This window comes from Phalaenopsis equestris, unplaced genomic scaffold (genome assembly GCF_001263595.1).
Source record: "Phalaenopsis equestris unplaced genomic scaffold, ASM126359v1 Scaffold000600, whole genome shotgun sequence".
Classification (NCBI taxonomy): Eukaryota; Viridiplantae; Streptophyta; class Magnoliopsida; order Asparagales; family Orchidaceae; genus Phalaenopsis; species Phalaenopsis equestris.
In genome coordinates this window covers 1421589-1444891 of record NW_018165040.1, presented here as the reverse complement: position 1 = coordinate 1444891, position 23303 = coordinate 1421589, and the positions used below count along the sequence as shown (strand labels likewise).

The following is a 23303-nucleotide window of genomic DNA, read 5'->3' as shown; positions in this document are numbered from 1 at the left end:
TTTTTGCAATCTAAGGTCCGCCTCAACGCAACTAGAAAAATATTTTGAGGTATATGCTTCGAACAGCTTGGGCAAAACATGCATCTCACATTAGTTGAGGCAGGCCTCATCTCAATTTTGTTGGGGCGTGCCCCTCTAGCGCTTATTTTTTTTCCTCTAATATTAGACGATTTGAATATGAATTAAAGCCACCCCCTCCTTAATCAAGCAGCCTCAGTGATGTTGATTAGTTGATGTTTACTTTATATTTTATATGTGCAAGTTATCATATGCTAATTTACAGCTTATGTTACTTATTATTTCGTATAAATACAAATTGTCACTTTTTGAGTCTATGATGCTAATGTATCATTTTATCCTTTTATTTTGACTTCTGCAATTTTGGGCTTACACCTCGCCTTACAAATGGAAAACATGTCATTACCCAATTCAACAACAACAACAACAACAACAAAGCCTTAATCCCACTACGTGGGGTCGGCTTATTGCACCCAATTGCACAATTTTAAATATTGGCATAGTGAGAAAGCAGAGGCAGCTCCATATACACTGAAGGGAAAATAAAATTTGCTCAGTACATTCAGAGTCAATTCTAAAGACACAGCTCACAATTTTCTTTTGCTTTGCAGGAACTCTCAAATTACAAAGCAAAGACAACAATTATCTTCTTCTCATAACTAATTCAGAATATCAAGAGCCAAAATTTTTTCCCATTAATTACATATCCTTAAAACATAATATATTGAAGGAAGTTGGCAACCCTAACAGTAACTCTATAATACCTGATTCTGCAATTCATGACCCTTTCAAAGCTTTCAAACGAGCATGCCTTCCCTCCAATCTCGCTTCAAGTAGCTTTGCCTTCAAAGTGTTATCTTTCAGTCCTTGTGGCATCTTGGATGAGCATTCTGAGGCCTCAAGGTCAGCAGATACTCTCCTGTGATTCCACTGTTGCACAGGGCTGGATGCTGCGACGAAATTTCCTTCAATATCATCGCCAAAGTTCGGCCGAAATTGCCCTCTTCCCGAGAGTTTGTTACGACTTACTTCCCCTCGATAGTTGGCATGATGAACCTTGAAGCCACCAGAATTCTCCAAATGGTTATTGACCATGTAATGAGTCAACAAGTTCAAGCCATTCATGGCATCGACATTTCGTTCATCGCCACCAGCAGAATTAGAAACTTCACCCTTATCAGCTTCTGCAACTCCTCCACAATCAGCATCTGAATCCAACTCCAATCCTGCAGATTGCCTTTCTAATCCTTCGATACTTTTCTGATACCCTGCAGTTTTTCTACCAGAAGATAATTTTCTTGCATCTGGAGCTGCTTCTTTAGTTTTCTCCATGTTGAGCTCAAAGCAGTGAAGATCGCTAGCAATGGAATCATCGTCCTCAACATCATGAGGTGCGCTGACGGTGCCATTCAAATGGAGGGATTCAAGGGATAGACGACGCAAATTATGATGATGTTGCTGTTCTTGACTCTCCTCCTTAACATTGCCTACTCGTCTAGCTTGAAGAAATGAAATGATTTCCTCTTCTAATCTGTTTACCATGGTGACATTTTTAATCTTTTCACTGCAGGATTCAGCCATTTTTATCTGCAATCTCTCATCCAACCATACTTGGGATATATAAAGCAGCAAACCGTCGGCTTTATGCTCGCAATCCTTTGTATATTTCTTCTTCAACTCCCTTAATTCTTTATCATACTGCCCAATTCCTCTTGCAAACTCATCACAGAGATCCTCTAACAAACTATTTGATTTCCTTTCATTTTCAAGGGCTTTGATCGCCTTTGCTAACGCGGATTTGGTCTCAGACAACTCCTTACCCAATTTACGATGCAGATTCTCGGAGCGCCTTCGTAATCTCCTCTCATCATCAAGCTCTTCTATCATGGACTGAACTGCAGCCTTCATCCTTCCATGCTCCTTGTTCTTCCTAACTGCTTTATCTTCTGCAATTTGATTCATCAGCTCGTCCACTTCGTGATGATGGTCCTTCTGTTCCTGCATCAGCTGGTGAATTCGCGCCCTTGCATTTTCCAACTCCATTTTCAATGCTTTAACCACAGATACATTAGAGGCGTGCTGTTCTTCCAAGCTCCAAATACGATTCAACACCTTCAGTAATTCAGTTGATGTTTTCAAGCTGTATCCTGGTTCTCCAATCCGACCCTTCAGACCCACCGGACCGCCGGGGCTAATTGCCGGCTTGAAAGGGGTAACCTGCAGTGTTCTAAGCTGTTCGTTAGAAAAATGCAGTCTAAAATGAACAAAACATGTTATGTATACCTCCATAGAACTACTGTAAGTTGCAGGAGATGACCGTAAACAATGGTTCCTCCTTTCGTTTGAGTTGCGGTGTTGGATTAATGAAGCAACAACATGCCTCCTTAAACTTCCAGCACTTCGAGGCTGCCACAGAGATATTCACAGAATTATTGCTGGTAAAAGATGAAGACATGCCCTGTTCATGAAATTCTACCATTTTTAACCAAATTCATGAGGTTTTCACCAATTTTTTCCTCCCCATACTATCTTTAATATTAGATTGGGGAATCTTTATAAAAATCATGAGGTTTTCTAAAAAAGACTTAACTTTCCAAAAGAGAACAAAAAAAAAAAAAAGGAACAATGCGAGCTTGAGGGGGGTAATCCAAAAGCCCACATGCTTCATTCAATTTAATCAGATCATCCATGAATCCCTAGATATTGAATGAACTCACCGGATCAGCCGAACCAAAAGCCAATAAATCATCAGGATCCCTTCCGGCATCCGCTCGGCGGTGAGTTCGCGCACCCTTCCGACTCATCCCTACGGCAGGCAACAAATCTTGCACCTCCCAGAGATTCGCTCCGAGCTTCCTCGCCGAAACAAACTCTCTCCGTCTCGCTGCAGACTGACGCCTCTCCTCTACTCCGGCGTCTGTTTCCAACTCCTCGCCGCAGTCCTCCTCCAGCTTCCAGACAGGAGAAGGAGTGCAAGGTCTGGCCTTTTTCCCGACTGCAAGCCCTCTTCTTAGCTTTATACTCAACAGCGTCTCCTGCGCTCTCGCCGGCCCTTCATCATCATCGCTTGCTGCTTTCCCTTTATCTCGCCCTCTTTCCATCATCAAGCTATCGCCTTTATGAGGCTGGAAGCTAACCCTTTTGTCGCCCCATGGTTTTCTTTCCTCCACTTCTCTTCCTTCGCGGTTAACCTTCTCCTGTGAGGCAGCTGGTGTCATTTTCCCTGCTGTCGGAATTTGGTCACCATCAAGTTCCCCTAAAAAAATTAAAGTTTGTCAAGCCGGTACTGTTTCTGGGAGAGTTAGGATGTGAGATTGGGTGACCTGAGGACATTTGCTCGCACTGTCGCTTTAGGAAATCAGCGGTGGATTAATTAAGGGAACGTTTGGGGCAGATTAAGGAATTTGCGTGAGAGATAGAGAATAAGTGCTTCTTAATTTGCGTACCGTTTGTATTTTATTATTGGAGACGTGGGATATATGAATTTATTTCATATTAGGCAGGGAATTAACTCTTGGGGGAGGTTTCGTAAGGAGAGAATATTTCTTGATTTATTGTTTAACTTTTTCTAGAGTTTTTTAATATTATTTATCATAGATGAATATTTCCTTAAAGTCATTTAATTTTTCACTTCAGCAATTAATGATAAGTCTGTTTTCTCTAGTAATTTGTATCCTCAAGAAAGATTTTGACTTTTGAGTCAGAAATTCAATTTTTGAATGTGATGTGATTGAATTGATGGATTTGGTGTGTTTTTAATCTTAGATTTAGAAAATATGAATTTAAGAACTTGGAAGGATTGTAAGTGCAAGATGAATATGAAAAAAAAAAAACATACATTGTATCTTTATTATGAGCATTGATGACATTCGGCTAAATGTTTTGAAAGTAATGATATGATAGATATGATTTCATTACCTTAATTTTACTACATGAAGAAAACATGAATTAGACTAGAGCACCTCATGCATTTTAGGAATGCCAAGCTGTCCTCAATGATCTAGCAATTATATTAAAGTTTTGCATCTCATTTGAGGAGTGTGTTGGTGATACTATTTTAAAGCTTCTAGATGGTATTGAAGAACACAAGGGTAGTTAAGGAAAGTGGGAGAACAAATGTAAGTTGAATTCTAGCGTGAACGATAGAATGACAGCAATTCAGAAGTAAATAATAGTTAATTTTTATTGTTGAACAACATTAGTCAGCATTTTGGCCGACCGAGGAGGCCTATGAACGTTCGAGAGAGATTATCAATTTAAAGCATATATGGTTACAAATGCACCACCTCAAAGAAATCAAAGGATATATTACTTCAATAATAAAAATCAAAAGAATACATCTCCAAATAACATAAACCAAACTAAAAATTTGAAAAATAGATAAATCGTAAGATATAAATAGTTCTCTTATAGAAAAATCTAATTAGAAATATGGTGCTAAGAAAGAAATAAGGAAATTGCAAAAAGTGGTAGTCCGCATTCTAGTTCCACTTCACGTGATCATTATGTGGCCTGAGTATACGATGTTGCTCTTTCGAATCAAAGGATTCCACAATCTTCGCTAGATTTTACGATTTGCGACATTCTCTTTTTGGGAACTCTCACATCATTTTCCCTGGCTAGGAGATGCTTTTTCTTCATCTTTGGAAACTTTTGGAATCAATCTACAATTTTCATATTGTGACTCCACGACGTCAGTTGTTGTTTCCCACCCTGCCTCGTCACAATGAGTGGGCGGCGGTTGGCAAGTGGTAGTCGACAGTGGCTAGCTGATGTCGATGACAGCAGGAGTGAAGCTAGTATTCAATTCTTTCTTAAAGATTTAAGCACTTCTTAAGACTTCAAACTTCTCTCCCTCCATGAGAGGTTGGAGCTCTATTCATAGAGTCACAGTTGCAATTATTGAAGGAATCTGAACCCCTATGGTCAGACGCCCACGAGAGACTCCCTCAAACAAATTATGTTTGATGGACATTTAAGTGTCTTAACGATATTGAAATTGAGCAATCTTGGGCACTTTGTATTCATCTTATCGAAACGTTCAACTCAACCACAAGCTCACCATATTTTACATACATTTGACATTTCAAATATGCCCCAAAAGCTTTCTAAAGTTTTTTAATAGCTTGATTTGAACTTGTTTTTGACTCGGATTGAACCAATTTTATATCATTGTGTTTGTCTCGTCAAACCGATCAGATTGACTATAAGTTTGTTGAAATCAGATCTATAGATGTCTTTTCATCTAAGTTTGAACATTTCTTGCTCAAAAGGGTGTTTCGAGACCTGTGTCATACCCCGAGATTCATATTGGATGTTAAAAATTTGTTAATGGAGTATCAAGGATGGTGATGATGACTGATACAAATCTAATAAATTTCCATCATTTTATCGAATCTCGAGCACCACTTTGAGAAAGAAATATTGATAAAAAATTATCCAGAGCTCCGATTTTAGCAAACTCACAGTCATACTAACCGGATCAACGTGATGAATCCAATAATATCTAAATTAGTTTATTATGAGATCTCAGATCAAGCTTAGAACAAGTAATTAAACCACTATTAAAAGTTTTTTCAGATAAATTTAGAAGGTCGGATGAATGCATAATATGATGTGTTCATAGTCAAATCGAGTGTCTTGATAAGAAAAATCCAACAAGCCCAAGATCGATCAATTCTGACATCACTAAAGCAGCTAAATATCTATTAAATGTCATTTGATTGAGGAATCCATAAGTTGTCTGATAAAAGTGGTTCATATTTCTATAATAATTACACTCATAACTCTATAAATAAAGCTCACGTGGTTCATATTCTTGTATTAATTACACTCATAACTCTATAAATAAAGTCCACCCCTTTCATGTGAGAGGTTGGGAAATGAGCATGAGATTTGAGGAAGAGCTTGAAGCTTTGAGAAGGAGCTGCAATCGAACATCACTCTTGTCATTGTCCACCGCCGCCGACTACCACTGACTCCTGTCAACCACCGTTGATCATTACCTGTCGACTATTGTCGATCACCGCCAACCGTCATCGACCACTGCTAACCACCGTCGATCACCGTCAATCGTCGTCGACCACTGCTAACCACCGTCGACCACCCTCTCACAACTGTCGTCGATAAATAAATTGCAAAAAGTGGTAGTCTGCATTCTAGCTCCACTTCACGTAATCATTATGTGGCCTGAGTATGCGGTGTTGCTCTTTTGAAAGAAAGGATTCCACAATTTTCGCTAGATTTTGCGATTTGTGACATTCTCTTTTTGGGAGCTCCCACACCATTTTCCCTGGCTAGGAGATGCTTCTTCCTCTTCTTTGTAAACTTTTGAAATCAATCTACCACTGTCATATTGTGACTCCACGACGTCAGTTGTTGTTTTGCACGTTGTCTCGTCACAAGGAGTGGGCAACAATTGGCAAGTGGTGGTCGACGGTGGCTAGTTGATGTCGATGACAGCAAAAGTGAAACTAGTATCCAATTCTTTCTTAAAGCTTTAAGCACTTCTTAAGACTTCAAGCTTCTCTCTTCCATGAGAGGTTGGAGCTCTATTCATAGAGTCACAGTTGCAATTAATGAAGGAATCTAAACCCCTATGATCAGACGCCCCCGAGAGACTCCCTCAAACAAATTGTGTTTGATGGACATTTAAGTGTCTTAACGATATCGAAATTGAGCAATCTTGGGCTCTTTGGATTCATCTTATCGAGACACTCAATTCAACCACAAGCTCACCATAGTCGACATACGTTTGACATTTCAAATATGCCCCAAAAGCTTTCTAAAGTGTTTTAATAGCTTGATTTGAACTTGTTCTGACTCAGATTGAACTAATTTTGTATCATTAGGTTTGTCTCGTCAAACCGATCAGATTGACTATAAGTTTGTTGAAATCAGAGCTATGGACGTCTTTACATCTAAGTTTGAACATTTCTTGCTCAAAAGGGTGTTTCAAGATCTGTGTCATATCCCGAGATTCATATTGGATGTTAAAAATTTGTTAATAGAGTATCAAAGATGGTGATGATGACCGATACAACTCTAATAAATTTTTATCATTTTTCACGTATCTCGAGGCAAAGTTTTGAGAAAGAAATATTCAAACATTCATAAAAAATCATTCAGAACTCCGATTTTAGCAAACTCAAAGTCAAACTGACCGGATCAACGAGATGAATCCAATAATATCTAAATTAGTTTATTCTGAGATCCCATATCAAGCTCGGATCAAGTAATTAAACCACTATTGAAAGTTTTTCGGACAAATTTGGAAGGTCAGTTGAATGTCTAATATGATGTTCTCATAGTCAAACATAGTGTATTGATAAGAAGAATCCGACAAGCCCAAGACCGATCAATTCTGACATCGCTAAAGCACTTAAATATTTATTAAATGTCGTATGATTGAGGAATCTCTCTAAGTCGTCTAATAAAATTGATTCATATTTCTGCATTAATTATAATCATAACTCTATAAATAAAGCCCACGTAGTTCATATTTTTGCATTAATTACACTCATAACTCTATAAATAAAGTCCACCCCTTTCATGAGGGGGGTGGGGAAATGAGCATGAGACTTGAGGAAGAGCTTGAAGCTTTGAGAAGGAGTCGGAGTCGAACATCATTCTTGCCACTGTCCACCGCCGTGGACCACCACTGACTGCTGTCAACCACCGTTGACCACCACCTGTCGAATATCGTCGATCACCGCCAACCGTCATTGACCACTGCTAACCACCGTCGACCACCCTCTGATGACCGTTGTTGATAACTATCAACCACCCTCTGATGACCGTTGTCCCCCCGCAACAAGTTCATTCACATATTGATGTTGTAATTAAGAAAATTTGTAACTTTTTTCTGTCTGTGGGACAAAAGATCTCTGTAATTATCAACTTATAATTGATTTTTATAACAAAGTCAGATCCATCAGTTTTGTCTTTTTTTGGGGTTTTCACGTAAAAATTTTATAGTATCTCAAGTGGTTATTTCTTTTACGTGTGTGCTGAACTCTCAAGCAACACTAAGACGATAATACATTACTCAACCACCACATATTTTCTAACATGCATAATAATAAAATAAGTTAAAATCTGCTTGAAAATTTTATTATTATTATGATATTACATTTTTTTTTTCGGTTTATAAGAAACAACAAAATTTATTATACAAAGCCATACGCATTATTGGGCTCGCTAGATTACCGAGTGTAGTGCGTAATGTTTATATTCGTGCCCATCATAAACTTAAAAATAAATTTATTATTTTACATAAGAAAGATCTTTGCGCATTTGCGTGCGAATGAAAATGGGTTATAAATAGTTACGATAACGGCGCACCATTCTCCGGTTTCCTTTTCAGTATCTAGGGTTTTCGCGGTCGTCTGTCACCAGGCTTTTACTCTCCGGTTCTTGCTTTGCAGTGGGAAGGCAGGCTTCTCCTAATGGCAGAGGACCCTCAATATTCCTCCCGGTTGGATAACAAGCGAAGGTTCGAGGATCAGAGTGGTGCTACCTCTCCATCTCCTGCTACCTCAGCGTCTGGCCGGAGGCCCACCGGGTTCTCGGCTCCTATCATCTCGCCAACTTCGGGCGCCGCAGCACTGTCGTCTTACAATAATGTTCCGCCCCCTCCCGATGGCATCGAGCTTGCCAAGAAGCGGGCTCAGGAGATTGCTGCAAGGATATTCAGCGTTGCCGAGGCTAAGAGGCCCAAGCTTGAAAGCGATGGTGGTTCTGAAGATTCAAGCAACAAGGGTTTTAGCACCGGTATCTATCTTACATATTACGCCTTAAATGATCCGCTATTATTCCTGATCTACTAGGAATATGCTCATGAGAGTGCTAATTCTTCATATGTGTACTTGTTCATGTTATTGTTTTCCTTACATAAAGTTTGATGACTATAGCGTCTTACTCTTCTTATATATTTAAGTGGCATTAGACCTGCTGAAAGAATTGGCGATCTAGTGCTATTCATCTAATATCACGTGGTAGGTGCTAACAATTTCATATGAAGCATTTCTATTAGGATACCATAGTACGGTGGTATATCTCTAGGGTTTTGTCCAAATTTAGTGTAGTGCCACGGTATTAGCTTTTGGATCACAGTTCTGAGGTACACAATTCCATCATTTGCTGTTCTTTCTATGTTTAAGATGGTTTTCTTTGATCTACTGGAACCTGGTAGACTGCACCACTTTGTTTAGTTTGTATTTTGATTCACAGAACATTGGTTTCATACTTTTTTATGCAAATAATATTTATCTTGGCTTTTTTATTTAATTCTGATACTCTATGTTTTATTCCTTGATTATGAAACTCAATGTTTTATTCCTAAAATATGAAATGTTCTGTTTGCATGCGCAAAAGACCAATCACTAAAGCCAATGGGTCAGTCTATAGCATTGCAACTTGGGGGGACCAATTCAACTTTATCTTCTCATGTCTATTCAGGTTCAAGCAAAAAAATTGAGATTCCTAATGGCAGGGTAATGATCTTTTGAACCAAATTACTTCCACATGCTTTCCTATATGTTTAGGGTGTTTCATTTTATTGATCTATTATTTTTGGGGATTCTTGTTAGGTTGGGGTTATCATTGGTCGAAGCGGAGAAACAATAAAATATCTTCAGGTGCAATCTGGAGCCAGGATTCAAATAACTAGAGATGTAGATGCTGATCCTAATTCACAGACGAGAACTGTAGAACTTATTGGCACCACTGAGCAGATTAGCAAGGCTGAACAATTGGTAAATGAGGTCCTTTCTGAGGTAGGTGATGGAATACATCAGGAAGGAATGATGATTCTGATATATTGCTTTCTCATTTTCTAATTTTGCATTACTTTTTAAGGCTGAAAGTGGTGGCTCTGGTCTCTCCTCTGCTCGAAAATTATCTACTGTTCCTGCTAATTCTGAGCATTTTTCAATGAAAGTTCCTAACAACAAGGTTGGTATCCTCGCCAAACTATATCAGAGTCAATTACTTTGTTCTTTCCGCTTAGACCTATTTTAATTTGTTGTTTATTATATTCAGGTTGGCTTAATAATTGGCAAAGGTGGTGAGAATATAAGAAACATGCAGACTACTTGTGGTGCACGTATCCAGGTCTGAATGCCTCTATTTTATGTGATTTTTACGTATTTTCAGCATAAATAAAAGGTTTTTAATTGTTATCACTCTTTTCTGTCGGTGCCAGACATGGAATTTTCCTTTCTACATGCTGGACACTATTGTTCTTTCAATGGCATTTCTGTCATTTTTTGGTAGTGATTTTAACACCCAAGCCAATCACTGAACAGAATCTCTCAGCACTTGTAGTTTTGGAGTTTGTTTTAACCAATCTGGCCTAAAATAAGTTGATCAACTGCAAAAATAAAAATATCAAAGCTTAGCTAAAAAGCAAAACATACAAGAATGTGAAAATTTCAGACTTACCTAATGAAAACTCTCAAGCACAGGTTCTTGAGTATTTTATTGGTTCAATGTGGTTCTTGTCAGTTTTATAAATTTTCTCCATACACTAAAAGCTAATTTAGAAGGAATTGTACTTATACTCAACAACAACAACAACAACAACAAAACCTTCATCCGCTAAGTGTTGTCGGCTACATGTATCTTTTTTCTCCATTGCGTCCAATTTAGTGTCATATTTTCATTTAATTATAATACATTAAGATCATTTTTTATACAATATGCCCAAGTCATCCTTGGTCTACCTCTGTCTTTCTTAACATAAGTTGAATCTAAAACATCCACTCTTCTAATCAGATCATCACATGAAAGACATTTAATCCGACTAAACCATCTAAGACGACTCTCTAATTTTGTCTGTCATTAGAGCTACGCCAGCTCTATCACAGATATATTAGTTTCTCTAAGTGTAAAGCCAATCATCCGCCCAATCATTCTCATCTCAGCGTCATCTCGGCAACACTTAACTTATTATTATGCTTCTCTTTTAAAGGCCAACATTCAGCGCCATAGAGCATTGCAGGTCTCACCACCGTCTTATAAAATTTTCCTTTCAGTCTTAGCGGTACTTTTCTATCACACAAAAGGCCCGAAACACTCCTGCACTTCAACCAACCAACTTGAATTCTACTTATAACATCCCCATCAATATCACCAAATTGTACATATACTCGAATAGACAAAATATCTCATAGCATCTAGTTTAGGCAATCCTCTTGGAACCTTGCTTACAATATTTAAGTAGTCAATATCAATATGAGATGAATACATTGGCTAAAGATTAAGGTATGGTTTTGGAAATTTTATTGATATTCTTTTCTAGTACTTTTTTTGAAATTTTTTTCTTTTTTATTGAATTTTGCAGAAAACCTGATTAGAACATGATTTAAAAGCCGCTTTTTTGTTTTTGTAAGTTTAAAATTGTTTTAATAAGATTTGCATTCTCTTATCCATAAAGAGTTGAGTAGCAAAATTAAATGTGTTCTAACTTAGACCCAACATCCAAAAGTGCAACGTATGACATAATCAAATTATAGCCCAATACTTATGAAACTTCATCTGCGTTTCAAATTTATACCTGCCATATAATCTGGAGGACATCTAAGATACTTTAGGGGTCATGCTTGCACTTTCCATACCGTTCTTAAATAAAGATAAGTTGGTGAATGCTTTTGGTCTTGAAAAGAAGATAGTCTATAAAAAGCCTACCTAAAGAGAGAGGATGGTTGGAATGTAGTGAAGAACTGTATTTCTATTATTCACACACACACGCTTTCTCTTATCTGCCTTATTAGATTGATTTTGGTGTCACAAACCTGCTCTTATTTTCATCCTCTTGGGCCAATCAAGGATCATAATACGGTCATATCTTTTAATTTTAGGCATGAAGGTGCTTGTGAAGGATATTAAAGAAGACAAACCTTGGTGGGGGTTTTTTTGTATATTATAATTTTAAATGATACGGCCTGTATTGGAATTGGAAAATTAGAATAATAAATGATATATGACTAGTTAAATGAATTGAGTACATGATGTTATAATTTTAATGAATATTGAACTCATTGACTCCAACCTTTCATGTCAGGGCATATAGGGCAATAGAACCACTTTCTATCATTTTATGCTACCTCTTTGCCATACTCTTGGGAATCTAACGGGGAGGTAGGTGCATCTATTTTGTCAAATACTTATTCAACAATTTGATTAGATTTGTTGATTGAACTAATTTATTACTTCCATGGTTTTAAACAATGGATTGGATTGGCCGGTTCGACTAGTTCAAACATAAACCGGTCCTCTGATTTGTTTGGTATGTTTTTCATAACCTTTTTTACATAGAACCAAATATAATTAATTAGAACCAACAATTGAACCAGAGAATTGGTAAATCAATATGATTTTTGATGAATCACTCAGTTCTAATATCGATCATTTTTATTTTTTTATTTTTTTATTTTTTGTTCATTTGATTAAAAATAGAAGATTTGTATTAAAAATAGAATAATTGAAATATCATGCTTTTAAATTTTGATTTAGGATCATATTCAAAATAATTGTGAATGAAGTGTCCTGATTTATAAAGTTGTATATTGAATTGGTGAAGATATCATTATTTCATCATTATCATATCATGATGACATCCTTTAAATCATATTAAATTAATTTAATATTTATTACAGATCTGGTTTAAGCCAGTGGAATTTTGAATTTCTTCTTTCTAGTTTAATGTCTCCGGTCTACTTCTAAAAACCTTGATACCTTCTGCAAAGAAAATTGAGGGTCCAATTTCTTTGATTTATAATGAATCGTTGTAGTAAAACTTGCAAAAAAATCAGGGATTTATATGCCAATTTCACTGCAAGTGATTACTGTTATGAAGGAAAACTGTAGAGAATGCCAGTTTATGTGGGATTAATGAAGGGTGAGATGCGCTTGGAAAAGGTAATTACATTGCCAGCTTGGAAAAAGTAATCACTAGGTCATTGCTGTCAGATTATGTGGGACTGACAAAGCATGAGATGTGCTCACAAACTCTCGTGTCCGTAAACCTATTTCAACTTATGTGTTGGTGATTCCTGGGAAGAGCTTTACGTATATTTGGTTTGTGGTGTGGAGGTTATACATGTGCAGCTTGGCCAATTTGTTTGGAACATTTGTGCCTTTTCATTTAAACCTTGGTTTATTACTTTAAGCTTGAGTCACTGATCTGCTTTTTGAATCACCTCGTATGAGTTGTAGTTAGCAAAAAGTCATTAATTAGTTAAGAATAAAACATAAAGATATACGTGGTGTTGCCTACTCAAAATTAACATCTATTTACTGGAAAAAATATCATGTTTTCAAGAAGTTATTTTTTCTTTTGCCGGCTTTTTTGTTTCTCTTCTAATTTTTTGGCGCTCACAATAATTTGTCGTCTGACCTTTTTTTTCCTCAATAAATTTAAGTGCTATAGGATGCAATTTTGCGACTTCTCATGAAACTACATTAAATGTTTTTATTTCTTTACCTTCCCTTTGGATAACTTTTACCTTTTTATGAAGTTGTGCTTCTACTTTTACTTTTAGACTTTATTTATGCTTAAATTCTGTCTTAAAGCAGGTGATACCACTGCATCTACGTCCAGGAGATCCCTCAACTGAGAGAACCGTACATATAGATGGCACGAAAGAACAGATTGAATTAGCAAAACAGTTGGTCAATGATGTTATAAGTAATGAGGTATAAACAGGGCTCTAAAGGTTGAAAAAAATTAGACCACTTTTTGGTTAAATTTATTTTGCTTTGATGAATTTATATTGTTTGAATGAAGTTCAGTTCTGCAAGAGAATTAAAGCAAAATAAAAAATCAATAATCAGTTAAGGTAAAAATTAAAATTTGTAGTTAAATATTTTTTAAATGTATTTTATTATCAAGAATTGCTAGTGGCTGCTTCATAATAACGGAATTTGAATTTCTTTTTAGCTTTGGCTGCTTCATAATAACGGACTTTGAATTGCTTTTTAGCTATCATCAATGAATTTGAACAGTTCCATAAAATGTATGCTATTCAATCTTAAAATGTAGTCTGAATGATCTACTGAAATGATTAGTAAGTTGGCATAAATGATCAAGTTTTCTGAAATTGTTTTTCAAATGTTAATTGTGCATGTCTTCATTTATGACTTGTCATTATTTTTTTACTCTTCAAATGTCAAAGTTTGATTTTTTGCCATCTGATTTGATTCCTGTCCACATCATCATGCGTACAACATATATGAAGGTTCTTTTTAGCATATTGTTGTTTTCAGCTCCACCAGACTGTATTGTACTGTGTTGTTGACTAAAGTGGATGGATTTCTTGCTAAAAGTATGTTATGGTGGTTGTCAAAGGTGATGGAAATATTGCAGCTACATGGTCAACAATTGTTGTGGCGCTTATATGAGTTTATAGAATCATTTAAATTGTATATAACTCTTAATAATAATAATGCATTATAGTTAATGTAATAACAAATCTATAATTCATGAAAGCACCTTTCGAAGGAGCTATCCACAATATATTGCAAAGAAAGCTGCTTTACAACTTTTATACAAATAAATCTCTTCCCCTAGCCATCCAACTGAATGCCTTAAAACTGCTCCTGCTATTCCTGGGGACCAGGATATGGAAGGAACATAAATTTATACGTAATATACGTAATAGAGGCTGAGAATAGAGGCTGAGTATCATGTTTTTTTTTTATTTTTTTTTTATTTTTTGTTTTTTATTTTCTTTTTGTGCTGTAAAATAATCCATAGCTTTCACAGCGGAAAGTCATTCTCTATATTTCAAATTTTCTTGCCACGAATTGCAAGTTAAATTGTGACATAACGACGAGCATATAATGAAGTATATTATAAATTGATCCTAAAAAGTGATGTAGAGTTAATTTTATATAAGATGTATAAAGGTTCAGTTTAGAGCTAGATGAAATAGCTATTAAGATTTGAATATATGTGGGATATTGCAATGATCTGATTAGCAACTTTTTTTTTAATTGGGTTCTTAAGATTAGGTGGATGCCAAATGATTGTAGAAGTATTTTGATACCAATATTTAATAACTAATATACTATTTAACATTTTTTTAATATAAACAAATCAAATTTATAAATTATATAATGAAGCTTGACCAAGTAATAATTACATCAAATTTGGAGAAACATTTTGATTTTATGCTGTAAAGATCTACTATGTAAAGCTATTTTTGTATTAAGATAATTAAGAGAAGTACAGAGAAGAAGGAAAGATCTTTCATTTGGTTTTGATGTTTCGTGGTTTGTTCCACAATTATATCTAATAATTACATCAAAATTGGAGAAGCAATTTGATTTTATGCTAGAAAGATCTACTATGTAAAGCTATCTTTGTATTATGATAATTAAGAGAAGTACAAAGAAGAAGGAAAGAACTGTCATTTGGTTTTGTTGTTTCTTGAAAAAGCATATCAACACCATAGTATTTTATGGTAAATAAGTTTGTGTTAAATTTTTGTTAAATTAATTAAAACTATGTATGATGTAGCATTATCTCTATTATTAGATATAATTGTGGAACAAACCATGAATTTTCATTTACTTGGGCTTATATCAACGATTAATGTTGAGACCATATTTTGTTACATGGATATATAAATGCTTACAAAATATGTTCAAAGTGTGGTGCCTTGGTGTATGCTTTTGCATGTACTATAATTTTGAATACTGATATTTATTGCAGTAAGTTAAATATTAAGGAAATGCTTTAAAGTTAGAGACCTTATAACCAGTAGAGTAAACATCCTGTATATGATATGTTATTAAAATTGGTTGATGTTAACAATCATTATTCAATATCTGTGAAATATAATGTGATATTTATGTATAATTAATTTAAGTATGTTGGATTTATTATTACAACAGAATGGATATCTCGTTGATGGTATATGTTATAAAATTAAAGCTGGATGATTAAACTAGAGAACTGCCTTTGGAGTTTTATGTGAGAAGAGATTGTCATGTAGTCTTAAATATGACATTTTATAAAACGTATGCTGCTGAAATTGAATGAAAAAAAAAAAAAAACATTTATTTATAGCTTGAGTGTGGCAGAATTGAGAATACTACGATGGATGTGTGACCTAACTCAGAAGGATAAATTAATGAAATATTATATTTGAGAAATTATTGGAGTGATATCTTTTGAAGATTGTGAGACTTAAAGTAGATTTAGAGTCTGTTTGGGGCAGCTGCAGCTTATCCAGATAAACAATTTATCATGATAATCTGTTGATTTGCAGCTTATCCTGATAAGCTGACTAGCTGTTTGGCTTGTGTGTTTCGAAAAAAACTGATTCTGGATAAATGACCATTCTGCCCTTGTTTTGGATAAGTTGTTTAGCTGTTTGATTTGTGCGTTTGTAAACAGTTGATTTGCAGTTTTTTGTGGATAAAATACCATTCTAACAGACGATGTGTTGTTGTTTATATTAGAACTTTAACGGCTATACATTTGACAGTTCAAAACAAAAAATATAATTTCATAACAGTACAAAATTATGATAATTTCAATAATTTTATTTAATTATAAAAAAAGTCACCCAAGACCACCATCTTCGAGATAGGGTGTCTTTTGCATAATCTCTCGGGACAAAGATCTGTAAAGTGCTACCATTGAATTTCATGAAGTAAACCAATGAGATTAAAGCTTCCAAAAGTGAAAAAAGGGAAAAAGGTATTAGAGTCAACTATTAACATCTTAAAAAAAAATCACAAAGAAAATGATAAATGAAATATGATTTAAAAACACCAGGAATCACCACTGCTTAGTTTATTAGCGAAACCAGGAGCCTATAATGGATGTTCTGGATTTAGAGCAAACACCATCAATTTAAATTCAAACATCACTCCTTGAAACTTGTCAAAAGCAAATTTAAACAGTTTTAAAAAACAATGTCATAAGTGCAACAAATCCCGTTCCCAATCCATCTTTTTTTCAAATTTTCAACAAAAAAAACTTACCATAGTTAAGTGAGAAAGGGTGCTTTAGACTAATAATAGACATCGGAACAAAATAAACACAATTTCATTGAAGGAAAGTTTGTTCTTCATATTATTTAACTTTTTATGCTATTTCATTGGATTTACTTTTCTGTAACTTAAGGTTTAGTTCAAGTAATACATTCATAAAGAGCAAAAGTTTTATGAACCTCTCTCAGGCTATTCCATATATGTTTCTTAGAATAATATATGAAACATAGTATTAAATATCATACTTCCATTGACAAGCTGAAGACAATTTGGTTAGAAATTAGCTTATCAGTCTGAAACTAAAAATTGAAAAAAAAAAAAAAAAACATTTGGAAAACTTGCATGCCTACAACTTAATTCCTCCATATTTACATATCTAACACCTAAAGTTCAATTTTTACATATATGCCACCTTATCTATGCATTAACATATGTATTTCAATATTTCAAACATAAAAAAGCTGTATTTTTTATTTGATATGAAAGATTTGGGCATTACAAACGGTTCAAAATAAAGTTCAGGTGTTAGATATGTCATTACATAGGAATTGGGTGGTATGTATGTAAATGCCCCAATATTTTTTGTTTAATAGAATACAAAGCAATACCTACAAGGTTGCAGCAATAAGCTCACCGAAATCCCTCCTGCAAAGGCTCCCAAAGTAGTATAGAAGTTGTTTTATAAATTGTTCTTGATCCTTATCTTGCAAAATCACTAAAAGCGGAAATATATGTAAATTAATTAAGCTTTAACAACAATGATTTGAGAGCAAATAAAGAATTTACATACAAGCAAGGGGATTATAGAAGTCTCGACCAACCCAACGCTAATTCCTGTGTTGACCAAGGTGCGAGCGAAAACACCTGCGAGCTTTAATCTAAAACATAAAAGTTGAAGACAAAGCTCCAGCTCACTCTATCTCATCCTTCTTCACCTGCTCCAGCATCCTCTGTGGCTGACCAGAGTGTCTTGGTGCTGCGGGGAGCACCTCTTCTCTGGTGAAGCATCGGGAGAGTGGAAGAGAATCTACATATTCGAAGACGTCAAGATTGCTTGGAGATAGAATCGGCGCAGCGAGATTTGATGCGGGAGGAGGGAGGAGAAGAAATTTTTACTAGGGGGGCGACGATCGGGTAGCGTGGGCAGGGAGGTAATAGCTGGTGTGTGAACGCGGAACGCAGGGGTAATACCGCGGTCGGCGTTTAATGTATTAGATAAAACTCCATTTTTAAAAACGCACGATAAACACACGAATCAAACAGTGAGGCGCTGCCCCAAACGGGCCCTTAGATGCTTCAACAATGCAATGAGTACAACAACAACAACAAGCAAGCCTTTATCCCCACTAAGTGGGGTCGGCTACATGAATCCTTTTTCTCCACTGTGTTCTATTGAGTATCATATTTTAAGATCATTTTTTATACAATATGCCTAAGGCTTTTTAGGTCTACCTCTACCTTGATAAAATGAGTAGAAAATGCATTATTTAGATAAATTGATAAAGTTACCCTTAGATTACAGTGTTAGAAATTGTTCAAAATGATTTGCTAAGAATCTTTCAAGCTCGTCATACAATACTCAACGTGAATGAATGATAAATGAGAATGTATATCACTGATCTCAAATAGTTGGGATAAAGCAAATGATAATGATATATTGCTAAAGCTAGAGTCTGTTGCCTTTTCTCTCTAATTAGCTAGTGATGGTAGGGAAAATTGAATGCTCTCTTGTACTGATGAACTTCTCTTATCCATTAAGTTATATATTCCATTCCTGCCCTAATTTTTTGTTGCTTTATAATTTTGTATTGAAAATTTCCGCTTTTTTATATATTGATGTTCATAATTTTTCACAGTTCTCCATCTTTGACTGCTAAATTGCTTTGTATATATGAAATGATAATATAATTTTGTTTGTTGTCCAATTTATCTGTTTTGAACCATGGTTCTATTATATCAAATATCAATCTTTTCTAGACAGTTTTCCATTTTTTTGTTGTCCTTTGTTTAGGACATTCATAAAACCTATTCTGAGCAAGTATAAGAAGCACTTATTGTTGCATATTTCAACACTTGTATATTTATGTTTACCTTATTTCAAGTTTTTTTCCCATGCCTATTACTTTATATATCTTTGAATGTTTAAAAACAATGTGATGCTTATATGCTTGCATGGATGCATCTCTTTATATATTTTTTTATATGTTTATATGTGAGTTTTCATGGGTATGTTTGGCTGTCCGGGTACTTTCTATATCTATATATATATGGGTGAGCGGGATAGGGAGAGTGAGATTTGTGCATTGTTGGTTTGTGAATCATTTTGCTCGTGCTTTAATGTGTGCATATTTGTGAATAGATAGAAAGGATACTTTTACTTCTCTTTTTCTTTTATTCTCTAATTGCGAAATTAGACTTACCTTTTACTAATTCTGTCAGTTACTTGAAAATTTTGAGTTGAACTTTCTGCCTTTAGTTAGACGAGGCTGATGTAATGCTGAGCTTCATTCTCATTTTTTCTTAAATAAAATTCTGAAAGGATTGTAGACATCAAGCTTTCTTGAAGTGAACTTTGTTTTACTTCAATCTCATTCGGGCTCAATAATTTTTTAATGGAAGAAAGTCATACCTAGCTATCAGTTCCCCAGAATGGGGCCTCTGACATGGTATATAATTGCTTTTATTTTCTCTAATCATGTCCAACTTTGTTTTTTTTAAGTGCTGTTTTTGTAGTTGGGCAAAAAAAAATTATATTTTATATTTTGTACTAAATTGCCATTGTAAAAAATAAAAAGTACATTTATTTCTTATATTTTATCCTCTTAATGTCCCAAAAATTTATATGCACCCATCTCTTTCCTTAGCTATCTTCTTTTGTAATATATTTATTTTTATTGTTTCGTAATTGCTGTTATTTTCTTTTCCATATGGCTTTTGCTCATGATAAAGAATAGTCCTAAAATTTTGTGTTAGTTGCTGAGCTCTCATCAAGGTTCTTTATTTTTTTAACTGATTAATTGAGGCTGACATTCCCTTTTTTTTTTTTTGCATAGCCTTGACATTTTCTTTGTCTTTATTGGTTCTTCTCTTTGAACACTATCAAATAAGTTTATTTCCACAATAAATTTTATCCTAGCTGTCTTGTTCATATTATTTTCTTCATTAATCATTAACTGGTTTATGTAAATTTTGCGTACAGAGGATTCACTTTTTTCACTTTTGACTTAACAGTAAGCTGTATTTGATGGCTGTTAAGCATAGAATGCACTGGAAATTTGCATCATATGAGAAGGTTATATGCCAAGTCTTGTTAATTTACGATATATGTTTCCTATGATTGTTGAATTTTGTGTTTGCGTACACATTAATTTTCTTGGACGGAGAGATATACTAATATCCTTCTGTAGCTAATTGACAATTCATTGTAATACACACAGTGAAAATGAACTGGATGAAAAATAATTTCATGAATCTGATCTGCATCAATTATAATATTGAAATCCCTAATTGATGATTTTGATGGTGAGATAGTTGATTGAATAATTTTATGATGTAAGAATCCTCGAGCAAAATAAAATATATATGACAACCAGTTTGAATGGCTTCAATAATAATAATAAAAAAATGCAATAGTAATAGTTATTTTACTATTTTTTGTTAAATGCAGTCAGTCTATTTTTTCATCAAGTTTGATCAATGGGGAAATATTCATAGGTTTTTCTTAAATAAGATCACCAGCATGTTCTTAATTCGTGGAGAACAATCTTCCTTTTCTTTTCATATTAAATAATATTGCACTATCCTGTTATGCGTGTGGAGAGAGATATGCACCTCTGCATGTATTTAGCGTTTACAATTTCTACCATTAGTTTGTGCTTTTGTGTATCTGTCAAGAAAAAAAAAATATCATCACGCTTATCCATAAATAATGTATGTTTTATACAGGTGCTTTGATGAATGGTATGAACAGGTTTCTGATTAGCATATTTGTATATGTCAAAATTGAACATGTTATGTTTGAATTCATGTCGTCTTTGGAAGTATTATGGAGTTTTTGAGTGTGTTAAGAAATTATGTTTCCTAAAGAGTTACGGTGCAGCATCTCTTTAGATTTAATTTTACTGTGTGGTTTCAAAATGGTTACTGAAATTGTAACAAATTTCCTCACCCCTTCAGCTATTCAGGAACTGCCTGTGGAGCTACACTAGTTCAAATCTTGTTCTGTAACTATAATCTGCCTTCCATTCCTGCAGGTTGACTTCCTAGACAATTCCGTTCTTCAAACTTCTGTTTGAAATCTGGTAGTTCATGCAATTGAATTTGTTTTCTCTTCTCTTTCATTATCACCAACTCCACATGATCATGCTCTATTTTTCTTTTTTAATTATTTAAAAGAATCTATTAGCTATTATAAATTATATTGATGGTGCATAGAATCTGTTCGTGTTTTTCCTTAAATCTATTTATTTTATAATACTGTCCTAAACCTATTGCTTTATCGTTTTATTCTTCTGTATCTATGTTCTCTCCAATTGAGATATCTGTGATTTGATTCTTTTGATTAAACTATATATTTTTGTTGCACGTGGCAATGTATATACATGTTCTCTTAGAAATGTTTGTTTAGGCTGTGCGGTACTTTCTTCTAGTCCAAATAAGTTAGGACATGGGAGAAGAGGGGACATCAGATGTGTGCCTTGGGAGTTATCATCTAATTTGGTAAGTTGGTCTTTTATTTTATTCGAATGAATGCTTAAATGCTTAATCTTTGAATATTAAATGCCAGACACTTCTTCAGTACTGATTCCATTGTATTGAATGTTGTCCCATTATGTCTTGCATGTTTTTATGATTCAATAAGATTTATAAGATGACATGGATGATGCAGAACCGTGCTCGAAACCCACAAACAGGGGGTTATCACCCGCCCAGGCCGCCAACGAGCTGGGTTCCCTCAGGAGCACCACAACCTGGTTATGGCTACATGCAGCCAGGAGCTTATCCTGGTTCTGCACCTCAATATAACATGTCTCAGCCACCTTATATGGGATATCCACCTCAAGCTCAACAAACCGCCCAAGGTACAGGATATGATTACTATAACCAACAACAACAGCAACAACAACAGTTGCCGCCACCACCAGCACAGGCTGGGGGAACCTCAATTCCCATGGATGGCAACACTTACAACTACAGCCAGATTCCAACAGCCTACAACGGGCAAGCAACATATGGTGAATCCACGTATTCTCAGGCTGCTGTTGGGTATCAGCAAAGCTATGGACAGGTGGGTGATTATAATCTAGCTGGACCTCAGGCTGGCTATACTCAACCAATTTCAAATCCTCAAGCTGCCTATAGCTCTGCTTCGTCTTATGGTAATACTGCACAATCAACTCAAGAGGGATCTAATATCCCCAACTATGGCGTTGAAACTTCTACCCCACAAGCTCCAACTGGTCAACAGCCAGGTGCCACAACACAGCCTGGATATGCTGTGACTCCTACATCTCAGCCAGGATATGCTAGCCAACCTTCTGCTCATGCTAACTACTCCCAATCTGCACCTCTGCAGCCATCTCAAGCCGGCCTTGCTCAGCCTGCTTATGGCCATTCTGCACAGGGATATTCCCAGCCTCCAACTGCTCCATCTGGTTATGCTCAGGACCCTCAGCAGCTCCCACCTGGGTATGTTTCTGGGGTTCCGCCGGCGGGCTATGGACAGACGTCTTATGGTGGTTATACTCAGCAGCAAACTCAGGTGTATGGTGATGCATACTCTGGCAGTGCTTTTTCGCAGCCTCCATATTCTACCGATGGCATACCTACAACCTCCGCGGAACTGGCCCCCTCAAGTGGAGCGACAAAAGGTTCTCACCAGTGTTGATACGTGCTATTTTTATTTATCCCCTCTGAATTACTAGTTATCATGGAAATGTTGTGGTATAAGGTTTTGACTCTATTTTGGAGTTGTTTTAGTTTTAAGTCTAAGATTTGTTATGAATATTTTTAATTTCTTTTGAAACTAAATGCTATTTTAGCATTAGGATGCTTTAATCTTGATTGCAGATGAAAATATTGTTTTTCCTGGCTTCCTGTGCCCCCGTAGATCATTTTTGATATTTTTTGGTGCACATATTAATGATTTCTTACCACCGCGCAACATGTTAATTGTGTTGTGGCATCATAGTAGTTGACTGGCAGAGCACTATGGTTTGAATTTTCTGCTACGTTGTTGCCCTGTACTTATTATATAAAGGATTAATGCCATTTTATTT

General features: G+C 35.4%; 2 protein-coding genes across 2 annotated transcripts; one reads left to right on the top strand and one right to left on the bottom strand.

Annotated features, from left to right (window-relative positions):
- Window positions 1–519: 519 nt before the first annotated feature.
- LOC110029629 (uncharacterized protein At5g41620) lies at window positions 520–3374 on the bottom strand. The gene is made up of 3 exons (XM_020732000.1): window positions 2736–3374; window positions 2302–2424; window positions 520–2235 (listed from the first exon to the last, which is right to left on the bottom strand). The coding sequence occupies exons 1-3, from the start codon at window positions 3234–3236 to the stop codon at window positions 796–798; spliced, it is 2064 nt and encodes a 687-aa protein (XP_020587659.1). The 5' UTR covers window positions 3237–3374; the 3' UTR covers window positions 520–795.
- Window positions 3375–8359: 4985 nt separating this feature from the next.
- LOC110029768 (far upstream element-binding protein 1-like) lies at window positions 8360–23101 on the top strand. Its single transcript, XM_020732198.1, has 7 exons — window positions 8360–8790; window positions 9394–9512; window positions 9609–9794; window positions 9877–9972; window positions 10060–10131; window positions 13597–13716; window positions 21914–23101. The coding sequence occupies exons 1-7, from the start codon at window positions 8466–8468 to the stop codon at window positions 22910–22912; spliced, it is 1917 nt and encodes a 638-aa protein (XP_020587857.1). The 5' UTR covers window positions 8360–8465; the 3' UTR covers window positions 22913–23101.
- The last annotated feature ends 202 nt before the right edge of the window (window positions 23102–23303 follow it).